The following is a 20,374-nucleotide window of genomic DNA, read 5'->3' on the forward strand; positions in this document are numbered from 1 at the left end:
AATCACCAATTAATATGCTGAGGTGACATTGTTAATTCCTTTGAGATAATGCTTTGAACAGGTGCCATTCGTGTCTGTGCCATAGCCAATGTTAAAATAAATATTTTGCCCAGTTTTGATGATGTGATGTATCACAAAAAATATTTTTATGATATGTGATTTAGGACATGAACGGTGTCACCCTTCATGTAGTCCTTCTGAGTCAACTGGAATAGCAAACGGAAAACAAGTGACTGTAAGTGGTAGGACTACTGCAATTGGAAAAGGCAAAAAATTATCCTATGGGTGAAAAGGAAGCATTATAGGGACATCTGCTGGCCACAAAAGGAATGGCATATGCTTATGTGAAGCAACAGACGCTCGCTACAGGAGTTGTCCTCGGTGTTGTTTACAAGCAGGAGGTAAAAAGCTGTCCTCCTTACTAGAAGGAAATGCAAAAGAAAGTTGCTCTGAAGTCTGTAAATGGAAGAAGGTAAGAATGATTAAATAATCATAAGGCTTTTGTCATTTGAAAAGCAATAATCCTTATGTTTATATAGCACTTTTCTGGACACTCCACTCAAAGCGCTTTACAGGTAATGGGGATCCCCTCCACCACCCCCAGTGTGCAGCCCCACCTGGATGATGTGACAGCAGCCATAGTGCGCCAGAACACTCTCCACACACCAGCTATCAGTGGGGAGAACAAAGTGATGAGGCCAGTTCAGAGATGAGGATTATTAGGGGGCCTATTAAACTGGCCAGAAATGTGGCCAGGACAGTTAAGACCCCTATACTTTGAGAAATGTCCTGGAATTTTTAATGACCACAGAGAGTCAGGACCTTGGTTTAACATCTCATCTGAAGGACGGCACCTGTTTACAGTATAGTGTCCCCGTCACTATACTGGGGCATTAGGACCCACATGGACCGCAGGGTGAGCGGCCTCTTCCAGCAGCAGCCTTAGTTTTTCCCAGGAGTCTCCCATCCAGGTACTGACCAGGCTCACACCTGCTGAGCTGCAGGGTGAGAGAGCTGCTGGTTAAAGGGTAGGGATGATTGTAACAGTCGGTTAAGAAGATAGGAAATCCAATTTAACGTGTCTTGAGTTCGAGAGCTGCGAGGAAACAAAAACATCCAGTAAAACTCTACTGTAACACAAGAAATGGATGATCACAGACACTAATGCAAAATGCTAAAATATAAAAATACCCTCCTTTTCATGTCTTAAAGTATTTAGAATTAAATTGGGTATTGGAGTCGATTACACGATTAGAACAGTGAATGACATTGTGACGGTCTGCTCGCTGTTGCAGAATCATGACAGGACCTTGTTGAAGCCCAGTGAAAGATAGGAAAGCATGAACACTCCGTATTAAACGTTAGCGACTAAAACTAGTTAAAATGGATGTGAAATAAGGGTATAAGAAAATCAAATACAGTCTAAGCGGAGATCGGCGTGTTCACAAATCTGGTTGGACTCGACAGGTAAGCACATGCCAGCAGTTTTTAATTTTCTTTTTACAGACGAACTAAACATTCCGGACACGTTTAAATTGTAAACGGAGTTTTAGTAGAATTTTGCATCGATCCAGACCTCCTACGCTCCCCGGCCGAGCAGAGACTCTTCCCAGGCAGACAGTATTGAAATAATTTGCAATTTTCTCATATTTAGAATTTCGAAATGAAATGTTTTCCATCCCCTCCGTTATATCACCATACCTTGCGCCTGCTGACGTCTAGGTTATAAGCTGTCTCACCACGACTTTGTATTGCGCTAAGCGGTTGTTGAAAATGAAACTATATGTTAGACTCCACGACGTAACCTGGCGAGCATAGAAAAGAAGAGGAAACTGCCAAGTGCGGTGTCAGTCTGCACATTCAGATTGGCCTACGACGGGACAGGGATGACTTGTCCCTAGATGTTTCCGACCGAGATAAAAATGTGAATGATAGCGGGTGGTTGTAGCTGTTAGATGGCTGTGGAACTCGGTGTGCAGCACGGGTTTCCGGCGGGACGCTGAGTTAGTTTCACCAGCGGAACCAGCTGGTCGGGGTGTGTGCTGCGAAATATGTCCGTCTCTTTGTTTTGATGGTAATCAATGCTTGATACACCTTGGTAAAGGATCCTGCTGCTGAATAACAGAACCTGATTCGGTTTCAAATAAGGTATTCTCATAACGATTTTTTAAACTTATTGCATTCGTATTTCGTACAAGGCAGTTAACCTTATTGGTTAGTGTTTACGTGTCGGGTAGGTTTGAAATAGCGTTATTCTTATTACTGATGAACTCGTGTGTCATTTTAAAACGAAGTGTACCCCTGGGGTATCACATAAGTGAGTGTGGCTTCCGTGGGAGACAGACATATGTAAGGGGATACTATTTTGGGCAGATAACATGTCTGTGGTGAATTTTTCTGCCCACCGTTAAAAATATTTTAGGCAAAGAAAAAAACAAAGCAGACTGTCTTTTCTTGTTTATTTTGGTTCCTCTTCGTGAGTTATTGTAATTCATAGGAATTCGTAAAAAAAAATTCATAGGAAGACGTAATTGCTGATTAACACCTAATTTCTCAAAATTGTCATTCTAAAAGTAAACCTTATTTTCAGGGCAACTGAATATAACTACATGCTTTTTCGTTTTGTCCAGATGGTCAATTAAAGATGATTAGAACAGCGAAGAAGATTGGATCTACATGATACATGTGCACCGCTGAGTTCTAATAAGGCTCATTCCTGCTCTGGGGAGAACCGGACAGATTCTAAAAGAAAAAGCCAGTTCCCTGGGACACGCTGAGAATCCGTGAAGCCAGGCGGCAGTATGTCAGAGTCCACGGTGGGCTTTCAGTCCCAGCTCGCCTCTGTCATGGACATCCTGTTCAAGGCAGCGGTGTATGAAATAACCAAGCTCGTGGAGGGCAGCTTCGCCAACCTGCAGGTGGCGATCGCCCAAACCATGAAGGAAAACGACGCCCTCAAGCTAAGGCTGCAGTTATCGGAGTCCAGGTTGTCAGGAGCGAGCAGCCGCTGTGTGGGAGTTCAGGCCTGTGTGGAGACCGCAGGGAGAGAACTGAGAGGAGGTGGAGGCGGTAAGTTGGTTCTGCCTATCTAACAGGTTGCAGATCAAAGTGTTGGCACCCCGTCTCTGAAACAGTTATTCACAAATGAATTCTGTTTAATCGCGTCTCAACCAGTTGAGGCACCGCTGAAGAACAGGTTGTGCTCTATGACCCTGAAATCCTATAGTCAGGATTGGAGTCTCTTCTTTACACAGAGGGTTGTGGGAGTATGGAACAAGCTGCCCAAGAAATGGCCTCTGGTGGGAAGAGCACTGTATCAGACGTGCCCATGTGTGGCAGTGCAGCACATACAGCCTGTTTGGTAGTTTATGAGCAATGGATCTGAGAATTTCATGTCTTTGTCTCTTGAAATAGCCAAATTATTTCTGGGTAACCTGTTCTATGATCCCACAACCCACAGGTAATCTCTTACAAAATTGAATGGGTTTTGTAAGTGATATCAGTCCTGCGCTGAGTAGTGTTAGGGCTGCCCTCACACAGTTGTTTGCTGAAATGTAATCAACTGGACCTGAGCAGAAAGAAAAGCACTGACCCCCTGATATTTTGTTGTACCCTCCCGTGGACATGTCTGATATTTTCCTCGAGGGCCGGTGTGTCTGTAGCCAGTCTGTCCAGTCCTGGTCTGATAGGGACGGTGTGTCTGTAGCACTGCTGTCCAGTTCTGGTCTGACAGGGACAGTCTGTCTGTAGCCAGTCTGTCCAGTCCTGGTCTGATAGGGACGGTGTGTCTGTAGCACTGCTGTCCAGTTCTGGTCTGACAGGGACAGTCTGTCTGTAGCCAGTCTGACAAGTCCTGGTCTGATAGGGACGGTGTGTCTGTAGCACTGCTGTCCAGTCCTGGTCTGATAGGGACGGTGTGTCTGTAGCACTGCTGTCCAGTCCTGGTCTGATAGGGACGGTGTGTCTGTAGCACTGCTGTCCAGTTCTGGTCTGACAGGGACAGTCTGTCTGTAGCCAGTCTGTCCAGTCCTGGTCTGATAGGGATGGTCTGTCTGTAGCAAGGCTGTCCAGTCCCGGCTGTCCAGGTCTGATAGGGACGGTGTGTCTGTAGCCAGTCTGTCCAGTCCCGGTCTGATAAGGACGGTGTGTCTGTAGCACTGCTGTCCAGTCCTGGTCTGATAGGGACGGTCTGTCTGTAGCAAAGCTGTCCAGTCCTGGTCTGATAGGGACGGTATGTCTGTAGCACAGCTGTCCAGTCCCAGTCTGATAGGGACGGTGTGTCTGTAGCCAGTCTGTCCAGTCCCGGTCTGATAGGGACGGTGTGTCTGTAGCCAGTCTGTCCAGTCCCGGTCTGATAAGGACGGTATGTCTGTAGCACAGCTGTCCAGTCCCAGTCTAATATGGACAGTGTGTCTGTAGCCAGTCTGTCCAGTCCTGCTCAGATAGGGAAGGTCTGTCTGTAGCAAGGTTGTCCAGTCCTGCTCTGATAGGGAAGGTCTGTCTTTAGCAGGAACATGAAGTCCAAGTCCAGGAGTGCCAGTGTGTATGCATCAAGGCTGTCCAATTCTAGTCCTAGAAAGCTGGTGTGTCCACAAGTTTTCAGCCCTGTTTGGCATGCAAAAACCAGAATCCATAATCAGTTCATTAGTGGCTTAATTGTACCAATTTAACAGTTTTTCCCTGTTCTTCTCCCTGCTTCTGTTTTAAAGACACATTGTCCCTCCAGGACAAGGCCAGGGGACATGTAACAGAATGACATAGTCACCCTGTACCATGAGGGTACTGTGCATTAATACTTCATTCTATTCTGTGCCATTGTTTTCCTCACAGGAGTGAAGAAAAAAAGGGCCTCCTCTGTGAGGGAAGGCTTTGGCAGAGAATGGTGTGACAGCCTGTGGGAAGTCAAGGAGCCCAGCGCCGTGGAGAGTGAGGAAGTCGCTGGTGTGCGTCCAGTCTGCCCTACAGAGGAGGCAGCTGAGCTGCAGGCTGTCATCGTTAAAGAGGAAGTTAGTGGCCCACGTCAACCCCATTGTTGTTGTTCTCTAAAATTATTTGAAATATTTTTTATTTTGCCAAGACCCTTGAAGAGCAGAGAGAGAAATCTGCTTACATCCTCTGAGTCTGCTCTGAGACGTCAGTATTTGTGAGGGCATTTTAGACACTGGCTTTAGCAACTAGTGCTATCATAAATGTTGTGTTAAGGAGGAGGATGCACAGAATATATATTTAAAAACAGAATATGCATGGACATGGTTTGAGCACAGAATGCAAATTCCATTATTCAGCCTGCTCAGACATGTCACACCTTTCTTTCTCATCCTCGAAAGACAGATTCCACACGAGAGGTGTCTGTACCCTCTCTTTAACATGAAATGTGCTCACTAAGTGTAGGTCAAGGCCCTCCACAGACCACAAGCACGCAGTCTGCCAAAGCAGACTGTAGGTTTGTGCAGCAGCTGGGAGATGCCCTGGATGCCGGCCCTGTCATGCTGGGTGGACGCTGGCGTCTTGAGTTAGAAACCTTTCCTGGACTGGCGTCCCATCCAGGCTCTGGGTCCACCTGCACCCTGTGCTCCAGGATGGGCTCCATGTTGCCACGGCTGGGACTGGGAATACACAGCTTCCTCAGCAGTGATGGATGAAATCACAGTTAAAGACAATCCCAGTCTTTTGCTTCTCCAAGTACAAGTCCTCAGTGAGCCCCGAGTGAGTAAGTGACACATCACCATGTGGAGGTGCAGATGGGATCACTCTACACTATATGTAACAGTCCTTGAGCCTCTAAAGAAATTCTGATGTGTGATTGTGAACTGCATTAATGTTGAAAAGACAGAGCTGCGTTTAAAGTAAAATCTGTGCTCTTATCTTCCCAGGATGTAGACCTTGGGGATCACAGTCCTGAACCGCTTGTTATCAAAGAGGAGACATCCGAAGAGGTCTCGGTTGGCAGGCACTGGCAGGATCGACTGCTTTTCACAAGTACGTGCATTAAGTCTGCAGTTGTTTTGCAGTTAGGAAACATTTTATGTTTTGAAAAATGTCTACAGAAGTACCTGCCTGAAAAGGTTAGGTTATTTTCAGATTCTGGATTCCAGTTTGACGCAGACTAACTACTAACATACAAAGGGTGAAGGTCTGTTTCTTACTGAGAAAGTACCACACTGTGTCCACTGTGAATGCACATGTGGTACACTGCACAGACAGTAACACACTGTGTCCAGAATGTGAATGAAATTGTGGTACACCTAACAAACAGTAACACAGTTGTTTTTGTTGTTCAAAGTTTAGCTCGCATCTGGGAGAGATTTATTTCTATATCGTTTAAGATGTTACTGCGATTATTTTCCAAGTTTTTGGGGTTATGGAACTTGATAACCATCTTATCTGATTATTCAGCACAACAGACTACAGCAAAATTTACCCAGGATCAAGCAATATTTTGTTTGGACTTTATTTATTGGAGCAATAAGCTTAAATAAAGTGATACATTATATTTTTCTCATTTGTGCATTTGATTCTGGTTTATATATTGTTAATTGTTAATGTTTCCTGATTCAGCTGTCCAGTGAGGAGCAAGATACAGTGACAAAGGCTTTGACACGCATAGCAATAACACAGCAACAGATAACTGTAGGCAATTTGTTATCCATGACTTTAGCATATACTTACTGTTTAATAAGCTTTTTGGACTTTTACTGTTCAGGTTCAGAGCTCAGAATGGCTAAGCAAAGACTGATTTTCATGTTCACATAACAACCTTGCTTGCTTGCTTCTTGAAAGAAACCAGTGTATTGACTTCAATAAATAGTCGATTGTACCATACTCTCAAAACCCTGACAGGATATCGGCTTCAGCAGCACATCTGAGTAACTTCTTAAGTATGTAACTTGTAACATACTCCCACACCTGTTTATGTAAAAGTCTTGTGTAATGTTTTCAGTTAGAAACCTGCAAATTATCCTGTTTAGGTTTAATGACACATGTACAAAGAGGCACATGTATGTAATTTTTATTGCATGAGACAGAGGAACTGTTGATTTAAAAAAAACAACTCTGCATTGTTGAGAAGTTGCTTTCAGAAATGTACGTGCTCTCAAACCATAGAGCACAATTTCACTGATAGCCCCTGGGATGCTGTACTGGGACAAAACCCAACACATCTTGTAAGCTCTTTCATTCATGTGAGCCAGGTTCTTGTTGTAGTCTCAGGACCATTCTCAGAGCTTTCCCATACTTGTAGCCATTGAATCAACTCCGATCCTTGATGTCTGCATAAGAAGTTACAGTAGTATGTTTCTATCATTTGCCAGATTGTTGTTATTTAAGGTTTGTTTGTTTTCTTGTAAAGAGATGTTGTTCCCTTTATTTTGTGAAGAACTGACCATTGTAAAGCCTTGCTTGTTGTTTTTCTTATTAATGTTTTTAACATCTAATCTGAAGGACTTGGTCTTTTGCTAGTATTTACATCATCATCTGTAGTTTACTGTGGTCTTTCATTTATTCTCATGATGATCAGGCCCCCTGTGTTCTGGGTCCTCAACTGGTATAATTCTCTTGTTAAGATCATCCAAGACTGCTTCTAAGTCATGGTGAAAAACAGATTGTAACACTTAAAAGATTCCCAGTTTTGAATGTATTTTCATATTTTAATGAATCTTACTTTTTTGTGTCACAAAGGGTAAGGTATTGCTTTTAATACTGTTTTTACTCCTGCATCCTTTTCATCTTTGGATGCAATTTGAAGTCCCTTTGAATAACAGTGTTTTGCCAGATTAGTAAGTGTTTATGTATTATTATTTTCAAACATTTCTGCATCTAAGAGATCACAAAATAGTAAGAATTTAATCCAGTTTTTAAGAGCCTGAAGATAGCTGATTAAAGTTAAGGAAACCAGGACCAGAGAGATAATTGGGCAGCGCCGTGGCACAGCTGTCAAGGTTCTGGACGTTAAGTGGAAGGTTGTGGGTTCAAATCCCAGGTGTGACACTGCTGTTTCACACTTGAGCAAGCTACCTCACTGCAGCTACTCCAGTAAAAGATCCCACTGTGTACAGTATATGGGTGCAAATGTAAGGTGCTTTGGATAACTGCATCAACCAAATAAAAAAAATAAAAGCTGGGACAAGTTCTTTTCATACAGAAAACGAGAGGTACAATACACACAGAATACGCACAAACAAGTTATGGGAGCTGAATGACAACTCACTGGGCAGATTAACTGCTTGCTTGAACTGAAAAGCATTTGAAGGGCAGTGTTTTTAGTAAGCACACATGGAAAGAAATAAGTACTGATTTGGTGAGAACAGGATTTTTTTTGTATGAATGCACCTCCAAGCTTTCAAGATATTTTCTTGGAGTGTCAAGTTGTCATTTTATTTGAAAATGATTTCTCCAAATTGCATAATGCAATCAATGACACAGCATGTGCAATGGCAAATAAGTGCATGTGCTTCCTGGCAGTGGTCACTTTTCAGTTCTCCTAGCTGATTGTTAGTCAACACAGCCCCTGGTACCACATGGGATGGGTGAGAGCATCACCCAGCCTGCCTGCTTGTCAGAGCTGCTCTGCCTTTGACAAATCGCAAGATCCACAATGCACAGGAGACTTCCCACTGTAGGAGTGATGCCTCTTTCGCCGACAGCACAGTAAGCTTTCAGGACTCCAGGGGATCACTGATGCTTGACAGGCCGAGGACACACTTGGTGACCCTGAATTGCCCAAACCTGGCACTACTAGGAGAACTAATTAATTAAATTTAATTTCTTACACTTATATAGTGCTTTTCTGGCCACTCCACTCAAAGTGCTTTACAGGTAATGGGGATCCCCTCCACCACCCCCAGTGTGCAGCCCCACCTGGATGATGCGACGGCAGCCATAGTGCGCCAGAACACTCACCCCACTTCAGCTTCAGAGAGCAGAGTAATGAAGCCAATTCATAGATGGGGGTTAGTAGGAGGCCATGATTGGTAAGGGCCAATGGGAAATTTGGCCAGGACACTGGGGTTACACGCCTACTCTTTTCGAGAGACACCCTGGGATTTTTAATGACCACAGAGAGTCAGGATCTTGGTTTTACTTATCCGAAGGACAGCGCCTGTTTACAGTAAAGTGTCCCTGTCACTATACTGGGGCATTAGGACCCACACAGACTGCAGGTGAGCTACTGGCCCCTCTAACACCAGCAACCTTAGTTTTTCCCGGGAGGTCTCCCATCCAGGCACTGACCAGGCTCACACCTGCTGAGCTTCAGTGGGGTGCCAGTTGTGAGTTGCAGAGTGATATGGCTGCTCAGCCCTTTCACAGAGAACTGTGCCGTACCCCTGGCTTGTTCTAGTGATGCCTCTACAGGGCTGTGATGGTTGAAACCTGGGTTTTGGCCAAGGCCTCCTCTGGAGTGAAAACTGGACACACCTGTCTTGATTGCCTGATGCGTTTCCTGTTTCACTGGATTACCACTGGAAGGAAAAATAACCAATTTGATTGGTCCAGTTAATAATCCAACCTTCCACAGAATTTACTGTCAGGTTTTATTAGTAGTCAGGTGTGCGTAGGCGGGGGGCTGCATCTAATCACCTGCAGGTCAGGGAGAGGGTTGAGTTAGGAGGAGAATGAACTGTAAGGAGCTGAGATAGCACAGGACGTTGATAATTTACACTAGTATTTTAACACTAACTGCCAGCCTGTAGCCCTAATTCCAGTCAAGTTAAATTGATCTAAGAGAGATTATAGAAGAAACTTGCAAGTATCATTGTTTTGGAGTGGAGTCACTTTAACAAGCAACTGATAGGTCCAGAGTGAATTTAGTATTTTGTATCTATATTTTCCTGGATTTAATTTGAATCCTCCATAGTCTCTGTCAGGTTGGAGAGTGGTGCTGATTATAGTTGGAAATTGGGCCCCAGTGTGGTGTGGGACATATATTTTCCTATTAAAGGAGAAGCCTGACCTTTTATTGAGCGGCTGATCCTGGTTTAGTGTGTCAGGGTATGTTAGTAATAGTTTATTTTTAAGGAAGAGAAAGGAGTTTTGTCAGGAATTCAGCTGTTCCGGATCGTCCAGTCGATTAAGAAGACTGGAAGAGTCGGTCCCCAGGCGATGAAGAAGAAGGGGAATTATTTGTAATTATTCCTATGTGAAGGACAGGTTTTGGGGACTGAGCAGGCTTGTCCACCAGGAGCTCCTGTACATCACAGGAGCCCGGAAGGGCCAATAACGATGATGGACCACCAAAACGCACACACCTGATACGGTGATGTTTGGCTTGGGGGACAGCATTCACTCTAAGGGTTCATCTGCATTCTTCGCAACCGTATTAAGAACAAGAGGAGACCACTCGGCCCGCCTAGACCGTATGATGGTAGATAATTAATTCAAGGATCTCATCTTGGAAGAAGAATCTCTTCTTGTAAGAAGTTGGAGTTTGAGCTTCGACAACATGGCTGGGTAACTTTTCCCACAGCTCTTTTTGTAAAGAACTCCCTCCTGTTCTGGGTTTTAGTGTATTTCCATGTAGGAAGAAGTGCCTTTACCTGTTGATTTTTCCCAGGAGGGAAATCGTGCAGCATTTGCGTGGGTCTCCTGCATTACCAGCTTGTGACAGATGCTCAGTCTGGCCTCTGAGTGCGAGGTACTTCATTCATTACAGGAGCCTGAGGCAGTGCCTGTCTGGCTTGTGATCCTGCCTGGCTTGTTCTCTGATTTCACTGGTCAGATTACCTGGTCATCAATTTTAGAAGGCCTCTGAAAACGACTTACAGTATATCTGAGCTTCTCTGGGCATAGGATTTTGACATGTTCCCCAAACCAAACAGAATGAGTGGGAAACAATCAGGACCACGGATAGAAGGACTTGCATTTGAATGAGATTCAATAATGCTTGGTTACAACTTTTAATCTCACCGACTCAGTTTTGGGATACAATTACCGCGTGGTGCGCCACACCATCCATGCCCCAGGGAGTTTCCGAAAAAAAAAATTCAGATAGGAGGTAAAAACCACTCGTCCTAAACCTGACTTGGGCCTCTCAATCCAGCCCTGAGCTTAATGATTGTCTACGTAGTGTGTGAATGCTGATCCTAACCCTACCTGGGGTGTCAACTGAGCATTTCCGCTATCTACAGTAAATATTAACATCCTGAATGCAATACTGCAAAGCTTTTTTTACAAATAAAAATAACATTATAGCAAAGCTTTAGGCCAAGAATCAGATGGTAAATCTGTCATTTAGCAATGTACAGTATAATTGAAATAATAAATATTGTAAAAAGCCACAGAATATATTGCATTTTATTAAAACATTTACCCTGATTAAGTTTCAGATGTCTCTCACCTGTGAAAATTTTATCTTATGTATCATATTTATAATTGGCAACCTTTGCAACAAAAGGTGAGCAAATATTTTCCCTGTGGCATTGGTGAGTATTTGGAAGCCCCTAGGACATACGTGGTCCACTTTACAACTCAAACTTTATAACTCAAAAACACCTTTATTTCCAATAAAAGACATTTTGATGAAAAAGTCATTCAATTTGTCATCTGTCGTTCCTACATGAAATTTCTGTAAGGAAAGTACTTTATTTGCTGGGTTGTGTAACTTCTGAATGCAGTACAGAAAACCCTGGGTTTAGCAGACTAATAGGAAAGGGAGTCTGTTACTAAATGTCTGCTGAATCACTAATGACAGTTGTTCAGCCCAAAAACACTTTTATAAAGGAAATATATATCCGTTCTGGAACTTTTTTCTTATTTAGCAACTGCAGTCAACACAGTCAATGAAAACTGTCCCTGTGCCTTTTCACTGACTAAAGCAAACGAAAAACAACATCCACCTTAAACAACTGACCTATCCCTAGTGGGCACCATTGATGTTATTGAATTTATTGGAACAAGCCTGAGAATTTATTGTTATTGGAACAAGCCTGAGAGTGGAGCTGTCACCTCTCGTCAGCTGTATATTGCAGAATGAAAGGCTTCCTTGGCATCTGGAAGGCAGGTGGTGCATTATGAGTGGGTAGTCTTTATGAGATGAAACACTACTTTTATGCTTTTGATGAAAATGCTGTCAGAACATTAAAATATCACAAATTAGAGGAAGCGATTTTGAAGCCAGTAGTTCATCCGTGGAGTTCATTAGCCCTTTCTGGAACGACGCCTGGGTATCGACTTCAATAACATGGCTGGGTAGCTTGTTCCAGTCTCCCACCACCCGTTGTGTAAAGGTTTTAAAGACACTTCCATGCAGTTTCCACTAGTGCCCTCTGGTTTGTGTTTCCAGAGTTGAACTGTATAGTAGCTGAATCAGATTGCATATTTCTTGTTTGTTTTTTGACTTGCAGGTGATTTTTTGAGCTGCTGACCACTTCAGTTTTGTGAGTTTCGTTGGTCCAAAGTACATAGCAGCAACTCTGTTTTCCTTCAAATAATTTTTCAGGATGAAGTGAAACTGTTTTTGGCTCATAGTGATCCAGATGATTTGTTGATTATGGCAGCAGCTATAATATTGAGTAACTGCAATTCTGCAAACGCGGTAGTAATCTGTGATGCTTTAAGACAGTGCTCTTTTCATAAAACTTTAACTATTATGCTAAACTGACATCTGCTTTTTTCCTAATAAGGGAGTCAAAAACTTTGTAAAGTGAGATCTAAAAGGACAGTGATTTGAGTTGCTGAAAAATGTTCTTGGCTAAAATTGGGAGTTTGTGTTTTTTATTTGACAATACCAGTGGTCAAACATACCTGACATAAACATTTGATGAATACAGCCCTTAATAAACACAATGTCTCATGTGGCTTCACCAGTTGTTTAAATTTGTCACCGATAGGAAACCTGATACTGACCCCAACTTTTCAATTAGTAAGATTATAGGAATGTTAATACTGTAGTATAAGCAGCATAATTATTTTAGGAATGCACATAGCTGACTGAATGGAAATTGTGTTGGGAGTCAGTGGGTTTAATGTTCTTGGAGCTTTGGATAGCAACAGGTAAATGCCAGAGACAAGTGTGCAACTTAATTATTAATACTAATTAATAAAAAATACTGTTAATAAAACACTATCTAAATGATATAGGTTACATATGTCGTGCAGTCTGACTAGTGACAATAAGCATTCATAAGCTTGCTGTATTTTTTACCAGCCACTTGTTGAACTGCATGAGTGTTCAGGGAGCTCAGAAGAGATATCATTGTCCAATATGTGTAATTTATTTATTGCACTTCAAAGAATGTTGGAAAAAAGATGTTTTATGTGGGACTGTAGCAGACTACAGTTTTGTCTAACCATAGAGGAGGGTTTTTTAAGGACTGCTGTGAGTTCAGCAAGGAAAGTGATAGGAGGAAGTTCTCATTTTAAGATCTGCAGTCAGCTGAAACAAGACGGTGAACTGTTTTGTTGCTGCAGTTTCTTTGTTGCGTTGTAAAGAAATCAGTCGGCACCATTAACATGACTGTATGGTATGTATGTTTACGCCCTGCTCTTCCAAAACCAGGGTCTTTCAGGCTAACGTGCAGGAAAACGTTTTAAATTCTTAACGCTTAAATTTTAAACCCTTTACTTCTTGCAAAAATCCCGACTTCCTAAGGGGCCGTATCCACCGAAGGTAATGAAAGTTCCGGGTGGCCCGCAGCTCCTTAAAGGCTCCCGGGGTGAGCCCATCAATAAAAAGGAGAGGCTGACGCCAAAAATGAACCCGGGACGGCCCGGCGGACGTGTCCCCCCTTGCTCTGCCCCGAGGAGGTGGCGAAGGATCAGCGGGACGAGCTGAAGAACCAGGAGCACAGGGTGCGTGAGGCCGGGCGGCGGACACCCGCAGCGGGCCGGCGCTGGTTCCGCCTGCGCCCCGCCAGCGGGGAAGAGGTCCGTCAGCTCCGGGGAGGGCCCCCACCTTGGACCCGCAACGCCAGGATCGACTGGGGACCCTTTTGTAAAACGTTTATTAAATGTATAAAGAGTTTACAAATACAACTAGAGGAGCAGAAACTGCCAGAGATAATGAAGTAAATTATTTGACCAAATTCTTTTTTACATATAATTCATTTTTACATATATCAAATGTTATCTTGCTTTTTGTACTATTCATTTTTTTAAATAGAATTAAAATAAACGGTTCAACTCCATCTTAAAAGTACTAAAAAAGGAAGTATTACTGGACCATTTTAATTTATGAATGTGAAATTTACCCAGAATTACTAATTTACTATAAATGCTTCTTTTCCAAATTTTCTCTTGGTACAACAAAATATCAAAATCCGTTAAATGCCTACAAACAAAACTCTGCAAGTCCATCCAATACAACTTCACAGATATACACCTTACAAATAAATGTACCAAAAAAAAAACCCTTTCACCCCGACAAAAAACACATCGACTGGGGACCCGGGTCAGGGAAGATTGTGCCGTCGTGACGCAGAAAATATTCGTCGAGAAGCTCCTTCGAACATTCAGAAAGTGCTGAGGCGCGCAAAAAGAACATCGTTCAAGCGCACTGATGATGTCCTACTGCACGCAAGCATGTGTCCAGGTTAGGCGTTTGAACCATACTGAGGAATTTAAATGAAGTCACATATGGATGTTTTATGAAAAACTGTTCAATAAAGGTTCTGGGCGTCAGCAGTTTTATAACTCAGTTTTAAAACAATTTTTTTAAATTTATTTGGAAGATTGTCATCTGAGTTCGTGTAAAGGTTCGTGAACATTTGGTAAACGTTTCCTTCGAATCCGTAACGGAATTTCATGATCATGTGAGCTACATGACCTGGTTGCTCTCTTTTTTTTTAAACTTGGTGGACAAGTAAAGAAGTTATCATGAATTGTCATGCTTCGTGAACTACTTAAGAAATTTGTTCTTGATTAATGATTGTGTTACTTTTGCAACAGCGTGAATTGGTCTATGACGACTTTGACTACTACTGTACATTATATCCTCATGTGCACTGAATGTACCTCTTATTTGCTTTGGTACAGTAGCTCACTTATTTGTCTGATGGTTTTATCCAAAGCGACTTAAGTTTGTTCCTGTGTATTTTACTTGAATCTTTCAGGTGAAGTACTATGGTCAAGCGTACGTAGTAAAATCCTAGATTTTCATACAGTTTCGTTGTGTGTGCACATGCTGTGTTGGACCTGTGACCCGTGCAGAGTGTAGTCCCACATCATGATATGAACATAAGAAAGTTAACAAATGAGAGGAGGCTATTCGGCACATCTGGACTGTTCAGTAGTTCCTGTAGTAGCTTATTGATCAGATGATCTCGTCCAGCTGTTTTTTTGAAAGAATCCAGGGGTATTTGGCTTCGTCAGCATGGCAGTTAAATTTAAGAAACTGAAAATAAAATAAACCTCCAGGCTAAATTGTGAGTAATGTCCAATATTGAATTGTGTTAGAAAATGAGTGAATGATGAGGTAGAACTTCCCAGGATTTAGTGGGTGAAGGGAATCTGAGATCAGGGCTCTAGGATCCGATCTGGAAGGTTGTGGGTTCGACTTTCAGGTCAGACGCCACTGATGTATCCTTGAACAAGGACCTTCACCTGAATTGGTCTACTTCAGGGGTTCCCGACCTTTTTTGTCAGCTGAACCCCTTCAACCTAAATTATTTGCCTCAAGTATCCCCTTGAGATTGTAACTAAATCAAACTTTTCAATAAATCTAGATAAATGCTACAGCAGCCCTCTGAACATGCTTCTTTTCACTTGGTAAAATATTAATATCAATATTGTTGTTTTTCTTATTCTTATTATGACATTGTTATTTATTAATAGGACTATTTAATTTGACATTGATGTTTCCATCACAATCCTGTGAACCCTCTGCTCACCATCACGAACCCCTAGGGGTTCTCGAACCCTGGTTGGGAGCCCCTGATCTAGTTAAATACCCAGCTGTATGGAAATGTAAGTTTCTTTGTATAACAGCATCAATTACACAATTAAACTGAATACCAACATGAATGTGTTTTTCATTCGCCAAACACAACCTATAAAGTTACAAGCAACCCATAATTTATTGTCGATATATGTTGTGTTCATCCATTGATATTCAGTAGAGAGGTTGTAGCAGCGACAGGTAAGGTCAAAAAGTATTTTCGTTCAGAACCGGTCATTAATAACCCCTTTCTTCTTGGTGTGTCTTTGCTCACTTTCCTTGGTTTCACCCTCTAGTTGTAGAAGCCGGCACTCTCCTGGATACCAATTCCACAGAGGGGCAGCAGGGCCCCGGTCTGAGGTTGGACACCGTGCCCACACTTATGGAAATCAAGGATCCACCTCCCATGCAGTGCAGGACCAGACAGGATGGAGCGGCGCACCTTAGATTGCATCGGCATATTCACACGGGGAAGAGACCGCACTGCTGCACCCAGTGTGGGAAGAGCTTCAACTACTCGGGTGACCTCAAAGCACACTACCGCATTCACACGGGAGAGAGACCGTATATCTGTGGCCAGTGTGGGAAGAGCTTCGGTCGTCTGGGAGTCCTGAAGGACCACCAGAAAATTCACACAGGGGAGAGACCCCACTCCTGCACTCAGTGTGGGAAGAGCTTCAGCCGCCTGGGAGTCCTGAAGGACCACCAGAAAATTCACACAGGGGAGAGGCCCCACTCCTGCACTCAGTGTGGGAAGAGCTTCAGTCATTTAAGCAACCTGCGAAGACACCAGCGCATTCATGTAGGAAGGCAAAATGCAGCTTCAGGTCATCACAGTGACTCCTAGTTCTTGGACAGGCTCAGTCTTTTCCTGCTCCCTGGCATGAGCACAAGAAATTCTGTCTGTGCCTTTCACTGATTGCAAAGTCAAAAACCTAGAATTCAAATTAAACTACTCAACTGAGCTATTTGTTATTTATTTTGTGATCCCCGGAGGCTGTATAGATAAGATAAGATCACTTTATTGGTTATATACAATTGGAATCCATCTTTTTGCATACCCCAGCTTGCTCTTCATGGGACACACAGACAGGGAGAGAAGCTTGGGGTCAGAGCACAGGGTTAGCCATTGTACAGCACCCCTGGAGTAGTTGGGGTTAAGGGCCTTGCTCAGGGGCCCAAGAGAATTGGATTCCTTTGCCAGCTGCAGGATTTGAACCGGCAACCTTCCAGCCACAGGTGGAGATTCTTAGCCACAGAGCCACCACTCTGCCTGTATTGAAAGTCTAGCATTCGTTGTGTGTCTCATATGATCAGTGCTATGATATTCTTAGTCAAGAGTCTGCCTGGGAGCACTAATTGGCACAGCTGTAACAGTCAATCCTTTTAAATCCCTTTGAAAGTTGGTGTCCTTTCCCATGCCAGCTTGAACTTGTTTGCAAAGAGCTTTAAAACATTTTGTCACTAGTGTTTTGGTTGTGGTGACATCACACCGGATTTTCTGAATACTTTGTAGAAGACATCTTAAAATCCAGCACTTGAATTATTTTGGTTTGCCGTGACAAAGATTGTATTAGTGGGTAAGAGTTTGTTTGGTGCATTGTTTAAAAGTTTCCATGCATGTTCTGTTGTGCTTGTCCCTTCTGCTCTGTGGGGTGCGCTAGCCTCTGCTCCACCCACCTGTCATTCAGTGCCTGTTGCCATGGACATCAATGTGACAGGAGACCTGGATCACCTGGAGACAATGTACTAACTTGCCTACTTCAGGTGGTTCAGGGATATTTAAGGGCTGCTCTGGCTCTGCTTAGGGCTCTGTCTGGACTGTGAGCCTCTCAAGTCTCTAGCCTTGTTCCCCTCCTGTTCTGAAAAGTTCTCTGGCTTGACTTGCTGCTTATTTCCCTCAACCTTGTTCCTGAATTTCCCTCTTGCTTAGTTTACATCTTCCTTGTAAGACCTGGATCGCCCGGACTTGTTGCAGAGCTATGACCTCTTCTCCAGTTTGACTACCTTTTGGATCGTCTCTGCTTCCAGGGGACTTCCAGGGCCACAGCACTGTGAGACAGCAATGCTAACCAGAGTGTCACTGTATTGCCCCATTACTGTTATAATGATGATGATATTTTGGGGTTGTTTTGCATTTAGAGGTCCCGTTGCCCTTGTTAAGACAGGAAGAGACATGATGTCCAACACATACCAGGACATGCTGGCCAGTCACCAGGTTCCTTCTGCCTAAAAATTCAAGTTTGATCATGTGCACTCCAGCATGACAATGTTCTAAATTGACACACGAATTGACAAAGGAACAGCACAAAGAAGACATGATCTCAGCTGTCAATCTCAGTCTCCAGACCTTAATCCAGTTGAATTCAGAAACACTGTCCACTATGGAAATCAAGGGGTATGAAGGACCAAGAGCTGTTCTGGATGGAGGGATTGGTTTATTGTCCTCAGAAAAGCCAGAGGCCAGATCCTCACAGCACTACAGGAGTGTGTCAGCATATGACCTGCCAGAGGAGGATTTACAAAACATTGCACAGTGTTGGGGCCTTGGGTTCCTGGGGTGCTATCTGTGTGGATTTTGTATGTTCTCTCTGTGTTCATGAGGGTTTCATTTAAGTTCTCTGGTTTCCTCCCATAGTCAAAACAGTTATGTTTTCTGGAATTGAATTCTAATCACATATGAATATATTCATTTGCTATGTGCAATGATATTAAAATTGCAATATAACATTTTCAGATTCTATAAGCAAGATACCTTATCCGATCTGAAAGTTCTCTGTGATGTGGCATTGTTTGTCCCTTTTTCATATTTCACTCAATTTGTAGGGCACTGTTTCTATTAAAATGAATCATTAGTGACAATAAATTTATATTAAAGAACATGAGTTTAAGTTGAAGTGCTTCCAATGTTTGTAATGCAATTGTCCAATAAGCTTATTCTCTTCATTTTAGCTTAACAAAAACACCAACCGCATGACTGAAGACAGTCAATTTTAATATGTGTTCATACCAAAGGTCTTAAGCTTTGTGAAAAGCAACATATAGTCTATAGGGTTTGGAGGACGTGTGCATTGTGTCTTAGCTGTGCTGATATGAGGATGAATAGCAGTGCTTCTAATGGATTTTAACTGATGACCTTGACTTGTGTCTTTTCAGAAGGAATATCCTTGTTCGAAGAATCTAAGACAGTTTCTTTAAAGTTACTTTAAAGTTAGTCATATAGTAACTTCGTCTACAAACTGTTCACATAAACCGCGTCAAGATAATTATCTCATTCTGTCTTAATTGCTAATGTCTTTAATGGTTGAGGCTCCATATCCCTGAGGCAGTTCATCGAGGAATGTGAAAGATTTTCCCTTTTTACTTACCATTTTTGTAAACATTTTATAATGTGAGTTTTAAGCCCAGAGAGTATTCTGTAAGCTAACTCTGAATCAGAATTGTTAGCAAGAGGTGCTTCTTGTGGGGTTGTGGGAGTGTGGAACATGCTGCCCAGCCATATTGTTGAAGCCAGTTCCCTGGGTTCTTTCAGGAAAAGGCTGAATGGAATCCTTAGATCTTGGCTATTAGTAATAAAATACACTAAATAGACCGAAAGGCCTTTTATGGTTTATAATTTCCTCGTGTAACATACCTGTGGTCAATGAGCCTATAGTGATCACAGAGCTTGTGATCGCGACAGGATCTGTCTTATACAGCCTGAATGAACATGGAAGAGCTGTGTGTGTCTGCAACAGCTTCCTCAGTGTCCTTTACCTTGAAAAAGCCAGTCCTCTGAGATTAACAATCCTTTTCATTTATCATACAGTCCTGTGGGTTTGTATCTGAAGAGTTCCCTTGTTTCTTTTTACGAGATACACCTAAGTTTAAACACGCTTTCTTCATTTGATGCATTCCATGGCTGAAGTTTGGTAGCTTTATGTTTTTATGTCTCGACAGTTATCCGATGTTAAATACTGACTGAATACTGTAGTATACCCCCCTGCTATCTTTTTTTGTTGTTGCTGGCAATGCTTGCCATGTGCTTCACTTTCAGATTCATGATGCAGTCAATACATGAGTGCGAGGAGTACGTTCATCTGTCTTTTATTCTGCATGCAGTCAGCAGAGAAGCGACCTTGAGACCATGTGTGTGCGAGTGTGGAGCCATCTGCCTTTCCTCTGTTAGTCAGCTCAGTCAGGCCCCAGGATGTCCAGGGAGTGGGTCACCAATTTCAGTACGGCAGTTAATGAACATCTGCTCTAGGACAGGGTGGCAATTTGGAGGTTAGTGCTGTTTCACGCTTACAGCTCTTGAGTCCTGGGTTTGATTTTAGAACGGCACTCCTTCGGTGATGAGTTTGCGCGTCCTCTGCGTTTTGGCATTGTTTGTTTTTCTTCTGGGGTGCACAGAGGTGTGTCTGACCAGGACAGTTCAATTCAATACTTTATTGCCTTGTTGGCAAAGGTGACGGGAATTTGCCCTAGTGCAGCCTAGATAGAAACAACAAAAACAACAGAACACAT

General features: G+C 42.9%; 1 protein-coding gene across 3 annotated transcripts; it reads left to right on the plus strand.

The window, feature by feature from the left end:
- The first annotated feature begins 222 nt into the window (after positions 1–222).
- Positions 223–18,748, plus strand: LOC148655555 (uncharacterized). 3 transcript variants are annotated; one of them, XM_088642190.1, is made up of 5 exons: positions 223–472; positions 2,631–3,069; positions 4,831–5,006; positions 5,874–5,979; positions 16,165–18,748. In XM_088642190.1, exons 2-5 carry the CDS (start codon positions 2,802–2,804, stop codon positions 16,713–16,715), a joined length of 1,101 nt encoding a protein of 366 aa, XP_088498316.1. In that variant the 5' UTR covers positions 223–472; positions 2,631–2,801; the 3' UTR covers positions 16,716–18,748. The 3 variants fall into 3 exon arrangements, with proteins under 3 accessions (XP_088498316.1, XP_088498317.1, XP_088498315.1); XM_088642191.1 differs by lacking the exon at positions 223–472 and adding an exon at positions 1,080–1,467; XM_088642189.1 differs by lacking the exon at positions 223–472 and adding an exon at positions 1,827–2,148.
- The last annotated feature ends 1,626 nt before the right edge of the window (positions 18,749–20,374 follow it).

This window comes from Lepisosteus platostomus, chromosome 8 (genome assembly GCF_059453375.1).
Source record: "Lepisosteus platostomus isolate fLepPlt1 chromosome 8, fLepPlt1.hap1, whole genome shotgun sequence".
NCBI lineage: Eukaryota > Metazoa > Chordata > Actinopteri > Semionotiformes > Lepisosteidae > Lepisosteus > Lepisosteus platostomus.